Here is a 16210-nt window from a genome sequence, read left to right on the forward strand (position 1 = left end):
GGCTAGACCTAAACATAACAGATGAGAGTAGAGATATATCACAATATTTTGTGAACATTTATTAACAGATTATTATAATATTTAAACATTCAATAATAGTGTTGATAAATGATTTAAAAAAATAAGACCACGGACGTTTGGTCGCCGGTCAAATGTACATAGATATATAACAGTACTTAGATATTAAACAACTTAGATATTAAACAGTACATAGATGTTTAACAGTACTTGGATATTTAAGAGTACTTGGATATTTAACAGTACTTGGATATTAAACAGTACTTGGATATTAAACAGTACTTGGATATTAAACAGTACTCGGATATTAAACAGTACTCAGATATTAAACAGTACTCGGATATTAAACAGTACTCGGATATTAAACAGTACTCAGATATTAAACAGTACTTACATATTAACAGTACTTACATATTAACAGTACTTACATATTAACAGTACTTACATATTAACAGTACTTACATATTAACAGTACTTACATATTAACAGTACTTCCATATTAACAGTACTTACCTATTAACAGTACTTACATATTAACAGTACTTACATATTAACAGTACTTACATATTAACAGTACTTACATATTAACAGTACTTACATATTAACAGTACTTACATATTAACAGTACTTACATATTAACAGTACTTAGATATTAACAGTACTTAGATATTAAACAGTACTCAGATATTAAACTCTCTCTCATGAATATAATTTTGAAAGCAGAATTTCAACAGTAAACTCTCGGTTACCATTTGACCGGCGACCAAACGTCCAAGCACCCCACCAAGTATGCTTAAAGCCAATTTCTAAAGTGGCCACTTGGGGAAAGCAAATTCGAAGCAAAATTTGTGGTACTTTTGATTGAGAACTTCAGTGGCATATTTTAAAAAAAGTACAATACTTTTACACACACACAAAAATACCTTCATATATAAACCCTTACCTGCTTTTTCTTGTGGAAGCGAATCATTATTGGCAGGCATTTTCGGTGAGCGTTTGCGCAAAAATCGACTCAGAAACCAAATTCTGCAGCAAAAAAAAAATGTCGTTCAGAAAATGTTTAAAAATAATGGAAATAACTGAAAATGTCATTTCAAAATGGAGTGTGTATACTTCTCTGGGGTGGTGAGCTGTGATTGGTTAGATCTAGGTGGTCCAGAACTTTCATTGGCGCTCCTGGAGGGAAGGCTGAATCGAGCCCCGTCTGTTTCTGGAGGGTTCTAGAAATGTGAGCAAATGTGTCAATCATAAAGGACAGATAGATGATAAAAATATAAAAACCAAAGCAATGGGATAGTCCCAGTAAGCCAGTCCGGCCATTTTGCCTCCACCACCACTGCAGCGTTTGCATGGCGTTTTAAAACCTTCACCATTGAATGCATCACATGCAAAACAGCACCAAATGCTATTATTTTAGCATTCTCATGCATGCATACATGAGATACAACAAAAACTGAACATGCTTTGTGAATAACATGCTTTTTCAAAATGATAAAAATACTGTTTTCAGACTTCTTTTTGAAAATCATGCAAAAATTAAAGTATTAATCACTAATATAGTGAAGATCAACGCAATATTTATTTTGTGAGTCAAATTGCATGACCTGTTCCTATTTTTTTTAAAAGAAAATGTTTACAAAATGAATTATTTTAACTCACAGGTGTCAAAGAAGCGGCCCACGGGCCAAATTTGGCCCACGCATTATTTTGTGCGGCCCGAGAAAGTAAATACTTGTCATTTTTTAATCATTTTTTTCAGTTTTTAGTTTAAAAAAAAATTCTAAAAATATATTTAAATAAAGCTAAGAAATACATTGTTTCAGAACTATAAAAAAAACGGAATATTCAGGGATTATAATCCAGTTCTTTTAATCCTTTTACTAAAAAAAAAAAACGCTACTTTGTAATTAGTTTTGTAGAAATCTGATGTTTTTTAGTGATTTTTTTCCCTTAAACCTGATAAGTTTGGTCTTATTGGATCAAAAAAAAAAAAGTCCAAACAAAAGCCTTTCCCTTTTTTCCCCACCAAAAAGCAGCATGGCCATTTTACGCAAAAAAATGCGGCCGTCCAATCCTATTTTGCCGTCATGCACATGCCAAGACGGGCAACAGGTAGCAGATCCATCTACCCTGGTACCTTAACCTGAGATTTGAGAGCTCGGACATCCACGCTACTGGCCGAAGTCTTGAGGGTGCTTGAGCGAGGGCTGAAAGGGGGCAGTGGAAAACTCCAGTATTCGCTTTCCTTGGAGCCGCCAAAGTTAATCATCAAACCGCTTCGGGCGTATGCTAACCGGCGTTTGCGCTTGCGACTTTTGCGCATGCGCACCCTGACCTGATAAGGGGGTGATGAAGCACTGTAAAGCTGGTGGAGCTGGTGTTGTTTAAACAAACTAAAAATGGGAAGACAATTAAAGGGTTGGTGGAATTGTTACGTTACCTCGTTAGGATGGGGTGAGCTATCGGAGCCAGATGAGCTGATTTTGGACAGTTCGTCTGCTGACATGGACTTGCCCTTGTGCCTGGAATAACAAAAAAATGTCTTCAAATATCCATAAGAAGCATTCTAATCCATATATGTCAAGGGTGTCAAACTGTCATGTAGGCCAGACCACTTTAGATGTAATATTCAGATAGTTAAAAAAAAAAAAAATCGGGAAAAAAACTGGATCAAAAGCCCTAAAAATTAAGTTTTTTTTTTTATATAAAAGATTTTTTTTTCTTAGTAAGGGAAAAACATCTTAATCATTTGTTATTAATTTCAGATAAATAAATAATAATTAAATGATGTTCAATAATAAAGTGAAAAACATATTTTTTAGATTTATTTTGAGGTTTTCCAAAATGCTTTTTGACCTAAAAAGACAAAAAGAAAAAAAATATGTATTTAAATATGTGCAATTATTATTTAAAAAGGGGAAAATCAGTAAATATACAACATTACAATTTGGGTTTTTAAATAAAATGCAATTATTGATTTATAAAGGGAAAAATGAGAAAATGTCATATACATGCCTAATCTTCATTTAAAACACAAAGTGGGCCCTTCTGATTGAGTATTTCGGGCCACATAAAATGATGTGGTGGGCCAGAATTGGCCCCCCAGGCCGCCACATTGAGAGCAGTAATGAAAGACTTACTTGAAGTCATCCTTTCGTTTGTCTGTCCTTCGCCGGTTGACTTCTGGACTGGACTCGTCGCTTAATCGTTCCCGCCACCTCTCGGCCTTCTCCTTAAAGTCGCCGCTGTCTTTGTAGCGTTGAAGGGAGGGGCTCTTGTCTGAGTGGGGGCCCCCCACACCCACTCTGGAGTCCAAAGGCATAGATAGTGGGCGGTTGAGGGGCGGCGGGGTACCGCGACCCCCTCGCCCGTTGACGGTGTCCGTCTCCTTCTGGAATCTATTCGGGCTCAGCTCGACTTTTTGTTGTCGACGCAGTCCTTTTCTTGAGGAGCTGAGCGGCGGGATAAGCAATTTCATGAACACAAAATGTACAAATATAAGGTACAGAGTTATAGATTTGCCTGTAATGCATAGGTAATTGTTGATCTGTTTTAGTTTCAGTGATGTAAATAGAAATATGTCAATTGCACTGTGTGTGGTCAATGTAAAAATGGTTCTTTTCCAGATCAGATCTAGTTTGTGGACAATGTAAAAAACTGTTCTTTTGCAGATCTGGTCTAGTTCGTGGACAGTGTAAAAACAGTTTGTTTCCAGATCAGATCTAGTTTGTGGATAATGTAAAAACAAGTCTTTTCCAGATCAGATCTAGTTTGTGGACAATGCAAAAACTGTTCTTTTCCAGATCAGGTCTAGTTTGTGGACAATGTAAAATCAAGTCTTTTCCAGATCAGATCTAGTTCATGGACAATGTAAAAGGTTATTTTCAGATCAGATTTAATTCGTGGATAATGTAAAAATGGTTCTTTTCCAGATCAGAACTAGTTCCTGGACAATGTAAAAACTGTTATTTCCAGATCAGATCTAGTTTGTGAACAATGTAAAAGCTGTTCTTTTCCAGATCAGGTCTAGTTTGTGGACAATGTAAAAACAGTTATTTCCAGATCAGACCTAGTTCAGGGACAATGTAAAAGGTTATTTCCAGATTAGATCTAGTTCATGGAGAATATAAAAGGTTATTTCCAGATCAGATCTAGTAGTCTGTGCACAATGTAAAAACTATTCTTTTCCAGATCAGATCTAGGTGGTGTCTCACTGTCAGTGTCAATTCCCGACTTTTAAGAGAGCCTACCTGGCTCGTGCAGATCGACCTTCCGCCAAATATTCTTCACTGCTTAGTTTGTAGTCTTTTGGGGAAATCTTTAGCGACGTCCGCCATGCCAACTGGATGACCGATGCGGCTTTGCTACGGTTCTCATGAAACTCACGCCAATTCCTCTGGAACGAAACATCAACATGGCCATACTATCAGCGACTTGGTTCGATCAATTTGCTCCTTATGTCAAACTTACCTGAATAATGAGCGAAGCATCTCTCTTCTGCAGAAAATGAATCCTCATCAGACACGAACGGAACCAACGCTGTAAGGTGATGATGCGACGCATCACTTCCTTGTTGACACTGTCCTGTAGGACTTGCCTCTCTCTTTCTTTAAGGAAAACCTACAGTAAAATAATAGCAATGAACAGAAAGTTATGAGGAACATTTAGACTTTTTAAAAAAACTTTTAAAAGCACAACTCACTTTAGTTTTCCCAATTCGGTAGTTATTTTCATCCAAACCAATCCTGGTGAACATCTCAGTGATGTGTTTAGGGGACTCGGTACCCTCTTTCGGAAGCAACATGTGGAATTTTTCAACAAATTCCTGCAATCAACAGAAGGCCTATTTTAGCAACTACAAGTCAGATATATACCATAGTTTCACGTCTATAAGGCGCACTTAAAAGTCTGAAATTTTCTCCAAAATAAAAGCACCTTATAATCCAGTGTGCTTGATATATGGGAAAAAAATTAAATATGTCATTCATTGAGGGTGCGCCTTATAATGTGGTGCGCCTTATATATGGGAAATATTAAATGAGTCATTCATTGAGGGTGCGCCTTATAATCCAGTGTGCTTTATATATGGGAAAAAATATGTCATTCATTGAGAGTGCGCCTTATATATGGAAAATATTAAAAGTTCATTGAGGGTGCGTCTTATAATCCAGTGTGCTTTATATATGGAATTTTTTTAAATATGTCATTCATCGAGAGTGCGCCTTATATATGGAAAAAAAATTAAAATGTCATTCATTGAGGGTGCGCCTTATATATGGAAAATATAAAGTGTCATTCATTGAGGGTGCGCCTTGTAATGCAGTGCGCCTTATATATGGAAAAAATAAAATGTGTCATTCATTGAGGGTGCGCCTTATAATGCAGTGCGCCTTATATATGGAAAAAATAAAATGAGTCAGTCATTGAGGGTGCGCCTTATAATCCAGTGTGCTTTATATACATGGATTTTTTTTAAATATGTCATTCGTTGAGGGTGCGCCTTATAATGCAGTGCGCCTTATATATGGAAAAATAAAATGTGTCATTTATTGAGGGTGCACCTTACAATGCAGTGCGCCTTATAGTCGTGAAAATATGGTAATCCTAATAGCAACGAAGGCCCACCTTGAAAGTATATTTGGCATTATATCCAGACTTCTGTACATCAACCATGCGAAGAAGGCCCGTGTAGCTTATTTGCTGGCGCACAAGTTCATCATCAAAATCAAATTCTCTCTAAAGAAACATGACAAGAAATGATATTAAAGAAACAGTCCACCATTGAAGTCAGATGTAAAAGTAACTTTGCGATTCTTAGAGAAACGAGACTGGCAAAATGGTGGTCTGAGTAGTAGTACTTAAGGTCTACCTTTTGTGCATTGGAACGTAAGCAGAAAATAAAGGAAGGTTCTGCTTTTTGAATAATGTCCATAAGTTTGCTGAGTGACGCCTGAAAAAAAGCAAAAAGTCTTAAAACATTTCCTTTGGCGAGTTTTTTAATCAAAAAGTACCTCGAACTGAGTGCAAATAGTCGTGGTTGTAGATATGTGGGTGCGTTCTTGGCCCACAATGCACTGCAGTGAGCGCAAATTCATAAGATTCTGATGAGAAAGGACAATAAAAGACATTGACGTCCAATCAGGATGAAGAACTGAACAATTTCAACAAGAAAAAAATATTATCTTACTTTTGGAATGAGTTGCTTTTGTCGACCGGCTCTTGTTTTCCTGGAGTTAACAGATTGTAGTATTTATTTAAGTGTGATTGTGTTGCCGTTCTGCTTAGCAACTGAGTTCATGTTAATGAATGGAGGTCATTAAAGTTGAAAGTAATGATTGGACCTACTTCCTCTTTTCAAAGTTGGTAAAAATGTCCTCAAAGACGTCAAGGGGATGTTCATCCGAGCGGTCAAAGGAGAAGTCAAGCGTATAGCTGTTGCTACAAATCAAATAAACAATATATTTAGCATCTTGAGCCTTTGTATTGGTTGCTAGGCATATTTTTTGAGACAATTCCTATTTTCAAATGTTATTCCTTGAGAGCCATACTCAAAAAGTAAAAATACATGAAATTTTGTAGTCATTTTATCACTTTAAAAGTACAAAAAGTCTCTGAAACGTTGTTAAGCTGTTGCTAATCAATGAACATCAATGAGTATCAATGGGAGAATGGATGCAGAAGACAAATGAAAAAGTATTTGAATTTAGAGCCATATGCACACATTATAAGAGCCACATGTGGCTCCCAAGCCATAGGTTCCCTACACCTGATCAAGGCTATTAATAGCAATGAAACATGACCATTTGGGGCCTGTTTAAATGAATTGTATGTTTATCATGAATAATAAATAATACAAATAACAAATAATATATGAATAAATTCCCCCAAAAATATTATTAACTGGTCAGTTAATGGTAGTATTTTTTTTAATGGAATTTATTCATATATTATTTTGTAAATACAAAAAAAACCTCTTATTTACTGAATTGAAAAATATATTTTTCTGAATTGAAAAATAAGGAGCACAAATATTCAAGAGAACTGCAATTATTATCTTCATTAAAAACATATATGATATATTTTCTTAGTTTAATTCACCAAATCAGGTGAAATTGAACCATTTTGTACCTGGAAAATCTGTCCATATGGCTGCTACTCCGTTTCATATCTTTGAGTGATTTGCGGGACGCACGTCGGGCAGCAACTGCGATTAAAAAACAAAACGTTTTAACCCAAAATGGCCACATTTCTTTAAAAAAAAAATGGCTAAAACAACCTACTATTTTCCAAACGTTTCTGTCCCAAGCTCTTGAATAAGGCCAAGATGCGGACGACGGCTCGGAGGACGCCCCAACGGAATACGGCCGCTGGACTGGAAGCAACCAAGTGATTCAAAAACGACCGCTCGCTACCTCGGAGAAGTCGTACGGCCTCGGGTTTCACTTGCTCCGTGTTTTTCGCGAGGAAACCCTAGAAAAACACAAATTTTGCTTCACAGTTTAGCGGAGAGCCATAAGCACCCATCAAAACAGCCACATGTGGCTCCTGAGCCATAGGTTCCCCACCCCTAATGTATACAATAGTTAAGTAACATATCTATGGAATGGGAATAAAGTAAGGATTCCTAAACTTGCTTCACCAATCCAGTTTTGGAAAGTATTTTATCGATATAATCATGAAAACATCACAAAAGCATGACTCTAAGCTAGTAACACTACCACAAGGAGACCACCAAAGATGAATCCACCATTCCTTATCTTAAAAAAAACAACAAAATAGTGTGTGGGCTCACCTCTATGTTATACGTAACGCTACCAGCAAAGTGTTGAATAACAAATGCCGATTCTTGGGCTGTAAATATCGAATTTTCTTTGAACTGCAATGCTAACTTGTCCAGTAAAACTTTGTCGGTCACCTGAGGCAATCTAGTAAAAAAATGCAAGACATTTAATCACTATACACATCATATAGCATTCAAAATTAAACAAAAAAATGAGCCAAACTGTGTTTTACTTGCTCTCCTCATTCAAGATGGTGAAAAGACCTTGACCGATAAGACGAATACATTGACTGTTGTCACGGTACTCGACGTTTTGCCAACTGATACCTTCCGCCTCGTAATCTTCCTGGGAAATTGTAAACAAAAAGTTCCATAAAAACACGACATACGACTCCACACATTAGATATATTTTTTTCCTTACTTGTTGACGAGTGTAGATTTGCTGGTTAATATAATACTGAAGCTTCTCATTGCCGTAGTTGATACACAATTGATCAAAACGGTTTGTACGCAGGTTCTCTAGACCAAAAAGATCCAAAACCCCAATAGACAAACACTGAAAAATAAAATAACAGTGACAAATCATCGTTTTTTTAAATGTAAACAAAAGACTTAGCTATATAATGCTAAATAATTGCATGGCTAATTGTATGTAAGGTAACTTTAGCTTCAGTTACATGCAGTACCGCAATTGCGCACTATTCTCGTCTTCTCTGCGCAGCAGCCATCATACGGCGCGCAGTAAATAAAATCCAAACTGTTTTTTTTGACACTGTTTCTTTTCCTCATGATGGCGCTGTTTACGCGGCATCCAGTGGTAGTATCTCTGTCCACTCTTATGTTTTTTTGTGTTTTACAGCATGTTTTACATGGAAAATTACAGGGAAAATTGTTCAGGACTTAGCAAGACTAATATAAAATTGTTCTACATAAAAGGTATATGATGTTATGTTATAGAAGAAGAAAAATTAGCATTGAAGTGACTTACAAAAACCGACTCATCCATGTCCCGCCTGTTGAGCATAGCATGGTTGATGCGAAGAACGATCCAGTCAAACAGAACGCTGTACAAAGACGTAGACACGGAGTCCCTTGCTTCCAAGGCCTGAAAAAAGGAAATATATTCAATAAACTTTACTATATATATATCAATTAAAAAAACATTATACCAAAGATATTCACCTTGAAGAAATCTCATCGCACTAAAAAACTCCAATTTTAGTTCAAAATAAACCTTTGTTTTGAGACAATTGGCATATTCCTTTCGCAAAATTTTTAAAAACTTTTTATAGTGTATATGGTGAAAAGTGTGGAAGTTCCTAAAAAAAATGTCAAAAAATGCCCCAAAAAATATCAATTCAGCATTTTTGGTCATTTTTAGTCTTAGTTTGGCTTTTATAATTTGAGGACCGTTATTTCTACCAAATAAGATGCCAAAATTAATTGATTAATGAATTGATAGCTTTCTACAATTATTTATTTTATTTATTTTTACAATAATAGCAAATATTCTCTTGAAGTGGATTTTTTGCAATGGCTTTAAATCGGAAATAGAAATTTTAACCTTTAGTTTTTTTATTCAAAAAGCAAAATGGCTAACTGTTCTGTCTTTAAAAGTCACATTTTAGATGTATTAATTTTTATAAATCATATTAAAAGAACTAGATTATAAAAAAAAAATGTCTAAATTTTATTATTTACCTCTTGTAGCGTATACGGTGAAAACACGGTCCCATTTTTGCACAAAACTCTTTTCTCCATTAAAGTCTTCACCAGCAGCTTTTTTTTCACCTAAAAAAAAAAAAAAAAAATTCATTCTTGGCAATTATATGCAAAAAAAAAAAACATTTTTTTTAAATCCTACCTTGAGTAAATCTGACAAAGTAGTCAAAAGGTGAACTGGCCCCACTTCCACCTCATTATTCTCCAAAACAGTAAAGGTCACATTGCCCAAAAGCAAGATGGCCGAAAGGGTGCAAAAAATCCTGCACAAAAAACATTGGCATTTAATGAATGTCAACATATTTTTTTTTAAACTGCAGACATTTTACTGGCTCGTCATTTTACGTCATTATTGAGCAAAAAAAAATAAAAAGCCTGAAAGTGGCTGTCAGACATTCCACATTTTGGTATCTACGGGTTTGGACTTTAATGGGTTCATTGAAATATGTTCTTTAACAATGGTTATAACTAAAAACATGTATTTTTGTGTATATCAGGTCATTATTCCTAATTACAATGAAATTAAGCATTATATGTTCCAAATTTAAAAGCAATGTTAGTTTTTTATCATCACAAAATAACATTATAATATTCTACTGGAGTAAAATGTAGTACTATAATGGTATTGCTAAAATGCCATGAAATAAAACATTTTATTTGGCTTTATTTAGAAAATAATACAACTATGTAAATGTAGTCATAACCTAAATTTATTCTGAGGAATTGCTAATGAACTGACATCACGTTTTTAAAAAAAATATATAAAAATGTCATTTAAAATACTTTGTTTTGGCAATTATATGCAAAAAATGTTTGTCTATATTGTAAATTTAGGGGTTGAAACATTGACAAAACCTATTAGTGGGCATTACTGATTGCTTTTTTTATATTTATACAGCAGGGTTGAGCTTAGCAGGTATTATGGATTTGGAATATTAGCATAAATACAGTTTTAAAAGAGTACATACTGTTTTTTGGTGGAAGGCAGGAAACCGACCATCTCCATGGCTTGGTTGAGTCTCTTGTACTCCTGCACCAGTTTCTCTTCATTGTCCAAGCCAGGATCTTCCTGAGTGACAAAAAAACTTTATGAATATCTCCTAATTTTACTCATTTTTGAAGTAATTCCTCCCCACATTGACAACAAAACTCCCATGTACACGTGGACACCGTTGCCAACCACAACAGTAGCTTCTACCCAAAAAAACTTGTCCAAACTAGTTCATGTAAAACCACCCTACAATTCCTTTGACCATATTCCAGATAAAATTTTAAGAGTGTTAAATTTGGGTCACTTTGACTTGTAACTTAATCACACAATTTTAGACATTAGATATAAACAAAAATGATTGCGTTGTTCTCTGCTGGAAACATTCTGTTCTTAGTCACTCTTGGTTTTAGATAAGAAAGCTGACATTCGGGAAGATTTTCCAATTGTAGCTCAGTGCGACTGAGTGTTGTGCCGTCAGGACCTTCAAAGCCTTCTCTGTTGGCCTAAGAAATACATCTGAATCTCATATTATATTTTATCCATCAATACTTATGAAGTAATTCCAAATTGTCTATTAGCTTCCTTTCATTGCGTCCCAATGTGTTTTTTTTCATATTGAAGCGTTTAACCAATCACATTTAATCCAATATTTGTTGCCAGGGTCATAAATCTGCCTCAAGGCCTTCACAATCAGTTCTGCAGGCTCTGCTGCATTAAACAAGCATCAATTTTTGGTAAGTAAAATATGGCTGTATTCCTAAATAATATTTTAATTGTATCAGGTTATTATTGATGATTTTTTTATGTGTTGCAGCTGTAGCTGAATTAGAGGTTTTATATCCATAAAATTGTTTTTGAGTGTTGGATTGACTCCGATAGCTGAAGGCGTCACTAGGAAATTCATGGACCGCCACTGGTCAGTCGACACATGAATGGAAATGGCGAGATAGGCGATTTAATGTCCTACTTTAAACAGTAAAAAAAACAAAAGGTACCTGCTTGAGGTAGACATAATCCTGAGGTGCTAACAGACTAAACTCCTCCCGCTCATCTTTAGACGCGCCCGCCAGCAGGTAGTAGAAGATGTGGAAGTTCCTAGAAAAATACAAAAAAAATTAAAAAATAAAAAAAATAAATCATCAATTTATCATTTTTGGTCATTTTTAGTCTTAGTTAGTCTTCTGTTTTAATCATATTAAAAGGTTTTGTTTGAAATATTTTTTACATTTAAAAAATGCTTTTTGAACTAAAAACACCCAAAATTGCAATTATTGATTTAAAAAAGGGGAAAACAGGAAATATTCCTTATTCATCTCTAATCTTCATTTGAATTTGATCATCAGACAAAAAATCGGGACTCTTCATTTATTGTCTCGGGCCACACAAAATGATGCGGCAGGCCAGATATGGGCCCACGCACCACCACTTTAACACCCGTGAGTTAGTGAACATCTTTTATAATAACGTCATACTTCTTACCGTTCACCTTTATCTCTGTGAACAAGTCGGCACTTTTCCAGTAGATACTTCTTGATAACTGCCCTAAAGATAAAAGAAATACAAGTTTATGACATTCCTTGGGAGAAAAAAAAAACCCTTAGGGGCGACCGCTCACCCTCGGATGACGCCGCTCTCCAGGTAGTTGAACTGGATGAATTTCCCAAAGCGGCTGGAGTTGTTGTTTGCGATAGTTTTGGCATTGCCAAAAGCCTGTAATGAAAAAAATTGATTACTTGAAATACAAAATAGAGTTATCTAAAGTGCAATTTATAGGCTGAATTAAACATTTGGTGGTGAAATTTTGGGTAAGGATTGGGATATCATTGTGAGACAAGGGAAAATGTTATGTACCGTATTTTCACGACTATAAGGCGCACCACATTATAAGGCGCACCATTGATGAATGACATTTTTTCCATATATAAGTCGCACTGTATTGTAAGGCGCACTGTCTTTTTTGGAGAAAATGTAAGACTTTTAAGTGCGCCTTATAGTGGTGAAAATACAGTAATTGCTATCGACTTCCAGGTATGAAGCACTCACTACTACACAATCACCTCTAGAGCCAGCCATTGTTGATGTTTTGGATTTTTTTGTATAAAATCTTGCAGTGGGGGAGGAGCTATATGATGGAAGATGTTGTAAACTAAAATGGCATCTGCATATTTAACAGTATTGAGTATTCAGTTCAGGCGTTTGTGTTTTTTTAATATCCCACAGTGGTGGTTTTTCGTATTTGGTTTTCTGTTTTTTCCATATATAAGGCGCACTGGATTATAAGGCGCACTGTCTATTTTGGAGAAAATTTAAGACTTTTAAGTGCACCTTATAGTCGTGAAAATAGGGTACTTCATCATTTTTTGAAAGAACACTTGTTTTTTTTTCCCAAAAATTGAATTGCAGTCTCATGTCTCACAAAAAAATGTTCTCGCAGGTTTCCTCCGGGTACTCCGGTTTCCTCCCACATTCCCAAAACAAGCATGGTAAGCTGACTGGACACTTAATTGCGCTTAAGTATGATTGTGAGTGTCCATGGTTGTCCTTTTGTCTCCATTGAAAGCAGTTAAAGTCAATTGAGGACCCAAGTAGTCAAAGAAAGTATGTTTTCTTCATTCCAGTGGCGACATTGCTTCGGGTCGTGTCTTAACAAGCAAATGGGAGTCCGCTACTGCACTCACGATACGCATTGGCAGCTAAAGTACACAGAATCTGTGGAATGTTTGACTTGGATGCTTTGGTCTTTCCCGTTGAATGATTGTAAATTGGCTATGAAGTGAGACAAAGTTTCCATTAAAAGTCACCAGTGTAACACTTATGTTTCAATCAAACTCGGAAAAACTGACGATTATTGTTTATGTAGCGATACTAGTCCTAACTTTTTGAAAAGGAACACTCTAATCTTGAATAAAATGGCAGGACTTTGTTCTTTTTGGTTGAAAATGGAGTTCTGGGCTTTACTTAATCACTAAAAATAACTGAAATGGAAAATATAGCATCAAAACCATTTTTCTAAGGTATAATCTCCACACAAATATAGTACAAAAACAGACATATCCACCCTTTACTCACTTCAAATTCACCAAATTACCATTATACATATTTTCAATTCCAATGTATTGCCACTATCGTATTTTACGAGCCTTTAGACGACTAAAATTTGAATTAATCAACCATCAACTGTCCCCAAAGCATGAACTTAACCCCCTTGCAAACCTTAATTTTCTTATTTTTCCAATTTACACAGCCACAAAACAAGAACAGGGATTCAAATACAAAAAAATCCCTTCCAAAAAATCAAGTTGCAAGAAATCTGAGTGGATTAGCATTAGGCATCAAACCTGGCCTAGCCTGTTTTGACACGTTTCACCTTCCCTCTATGCTATTATTTCTCCAAGACAACGCCCTAGACATTTCCACCATGTAGCTAGCTAGTTAGCTAGCTAGCTTAACACTCCCACATCCACAACACAACACAATGCTAGCAAGAATCATGGCGACAAGGGGGAAATCCTCATAATTGGGTCAAAAGATAACGCTGCAAAACAGTCCAACTAAGTCGTAAACAAATCAGATTGGAATCCGATGACACTGTTTCCCTTTACACTTCCACTTTAGTCCTAAATGTGATTAAATTATGATATCTCTGGCTGAAGGCCAATCCAATTCTTCCCACTGATTTACTCTACAAGGAACTTGAAGGCAAATTTTGTTATAACATGACACTGGTTGCTTCTAATCTTAATTCATGACTCGGCAATTTTTAAGGCCATTACATATAGGAAATAGAAATGAGGATTTCTGTAAATGTGTGTATGGTTTGGGAGCAGAAGTGATCAAAAACGGTGGTAAAAATTATAAAAAAAGAGGATCTGAGTCATAGAGGTATTTACCAATGTGTAAAAATCAGTCCTTGCGACAAAAACGGAGAAACTGAGAAACAAAACAATGGAATTTAAAATATTTCTTCTCGTTTCTATTGTACCTCTTTTTAGGATTGTATAGTAGAAAAATAGAATGCATTGTTTTCCTTGTATAATGAATATTCTTCCTTACATTTTGTATTATTACGTGTAGTTATTATTACTAGGAATCAGTCTTTTTAATTTATTTCAATCCAATATTATTGCATTTTGAGCAAATCTTTATCATTAATTTCAACAATTCATTCATTTTCCGTAAACCTATTCCTCATAAGCATCACGGGGGGTGCTGGAGTCTAACCCAGCTCACTTCGAGCACTAGGTGGGGGACACCTGAAATGCGTGGTTAGCCAATAGCATAATAATGTTTTTTATCTTTTATAAACCTTTTTATATTTCTTAATACATTCCTTTTGACTTGACTTAGTACTTTATACTTTTAACTTTAATGATGAATGATGAGTATGTTAATACTTTAGTCCTTTTTTCTGTTTGTTTCATATGTACTGTTAACGGATGCACTTTTTTATATGTATCGTATCTTGTACTGACCCCGCCCATCTGTCACATTATTAAAGTCAATGTGGCCCCAAAAGTTACCCCTGCTATAACCACTTCACCACTGTGCCACTCACTCAACAACAACATAATAAAATTCTAAAAAGAAAAATCCTTCATTTCTCTCTGTTGACACAATTAACTTTTCACTGGATTTTGTTGCCAGTTCTGTTGACCAACCTGCATCACGGGGCTAGCTCCGAGAATAGCGCGCTCCATTCCACTGCAATACGTCTGCTGGCTAAGCGCCGTCAAACAGTGCACCAAATAACTGCTGCTTTCCGTCTTCCCCGAACCGCTTTCCCCAGACATCACCATGCATTGGTCCACCTTCCGATTCAGCATGGCCCTATAAGCTCGGTCGGCCATGGCAAAAATATGCGGACTCAGCTTTCCCAGTGGCTGGTTCTCATACATCTTCACGTACTTTGGGTTGTAGTACACCGGCAAAAACTTGTTAGGGTTGAGTGCCAACAGGACATCGCCTGCGTATGTGTATATTTTGCGTTTGAGGAAACGTCGCCGTAAAGCTTCCAATATGGCGTCCTGGGTCACGGCGGGGAGGTGGCAAAGATCATTGAGGTCCTCTTGGGGTTTTTCGGACTCCTCCAGGGCGAAGTAGTACCCCCCGCTTTGCGGGCGAACCTTCTGGGCCTTCGGGGGCCACGTGAGGACCATCGCCAGGGGGCAGTCGTCGACTCGTAGCCGCCGTTCCTCGTCACCGCTGGATCTGACCTCTAGGAGGCGATATTGGATGCCCGCATCCAGTCCAAGCGTGGCTACGGAGTTGGAGACCACCGCCCCAGCCGTGTCTCCGGCGGATATTTGCATTGGGCAGTTGGCAGGAGCATCTTGGGATACTCTTTGGTAAATCTGCACCACACGGGTTTCGCCATCAAAATTGCTCATCCTGACAGAAGGAAGGGGAAGACATATTGACAAAAATATGGGGATGACAGGCAATATTCCCTCTTATTTTTCGTTGGATTGGAACTCGCAAGCGGAAGCCACTCCCACATCCCCTCAGCACTAAAGTAAAAAATATATATATTTATTTATTTTTAAATAGGGGTGACCATACTTTGCTGTTTTCCATGTATCGTGGCCAAGTCTGGTCTACATTAACCGCGATAATTGAGGGATTACTGTATACACGAATGGCAGATAAGCTAATTACAGTGAAAAGAAATTCTAATATTGAAACATAACTAAGGAGTTCT

General features: G+C 36.4%; 1 protein-coding gene across 1 annotated transcript in view; it reads right to left on the reverse strand.

The window, feature by feature from the left end:
• LOC144201548 (myosin IXb) overlaps positions 1 to 16210 on the reverse strand; it is a 38037-nt gene that overhangs the window by 6049 nt on the left and 15778 nt on the right. Inside the window, exons 4-29 of the mRNA XM_077724271.1 lie at positions 15171 to 15900; positions 12128 to 12222; positions 11992 to 12054; positions 11508 to 11607; positions 10490 to 10590; positions 9664 to 9784; positions 9501 to 9590; positions 8788 to 8904; positions 8221 to 8355; positions 8032 to 8144; positions 7811 to 7943; positions 7299 to 7488; positions 7147 to 7222; positions 6364 to 6456; positions 6206 to 6245; positions 6030 to 6119; positions 5888 to 5968; positions 5644 to 5754; positions 4721 to 4843; positions 4489 to 4638; positions 4269 to 4414; positions 3159 to 3470; positions 2459 to 2540; positions 2156 to 2353; positions 1132 to 1238; positions 962 to 1044 (exon numbers count right to left, since the gene is read on the reverse strand). Of these exons, the coding sequence (XP_077580397.1) occupies positions 962 to 1044; positions 1132 to 1238; positions 2156 to 2353; positions 2459 to 2540; positions 3159 to 3470; positions 4269 to 4414; positions 4489 to 4638; positions 4721 to 4843; positions 5644 to 5754; positions 5888 to 5968; positions 6030 to 6119; positions 6206 to 6245; positions 6364 to 6456; positions 7147 to 7222; positions 7299 to 7488; positions 7811 to 7943; positions 8032 to 8144; positions 8221 to 8355; positions 8788 to 8904; positions 9501 to 9590; positions 9664 to 9784; positions 10490 to 10590; positions 11508 to 11607; positions 11992 to 12054; positions 12128 to 12222; positions 15171 to 15899 (3679 nt within the window). The 5' untranslated portion in view covers position 15900. The remainder of the gene's footprint in view (positions 1 to 961; positions 1045 to 1131; positions 1239 to 2155; positions 2354 to 2458; positions 2541 to 3158; positions 3471 to 4268; positions 4415 to 4488; positions 4639 to 4720; positions 4844 to 5643; positions 5755 to 5887; positions 5969 to 6029; positions 6120 to 6205; positions 6246 to 6363; positions 6457 to 7146; positions 7223 to 7298; positions 7489 to 7810; positions 7944 to 8031; positions 8145 to 8220; positions 8356 to 8787; positions 8905 to 9500; positions 9591 to 9663; positions 9785 to 10489; positions 10591 to 11507; positions 11608 to 11991; positions 12055 to 12127; positions 12223 to 15170; positions 15901 to 16210) is intronic.

This window comes from Stigmatopora nigra, chromosome 9 (genome assembly GCF_051989575.1).
Source record: "Stigmatopora nigra isolate UIUO_SnigA chromosome 9, RoL_Snig_1.1, whole genome shotgun sequence".
Taxonomy (NCBI): domain Eukaryota; kingdom Metazoa; phylum Chordata; class Actinopteri; order Syngnathiformes; family Syngnathidae; genus Stigmatopora; species Stigmatopora nigra.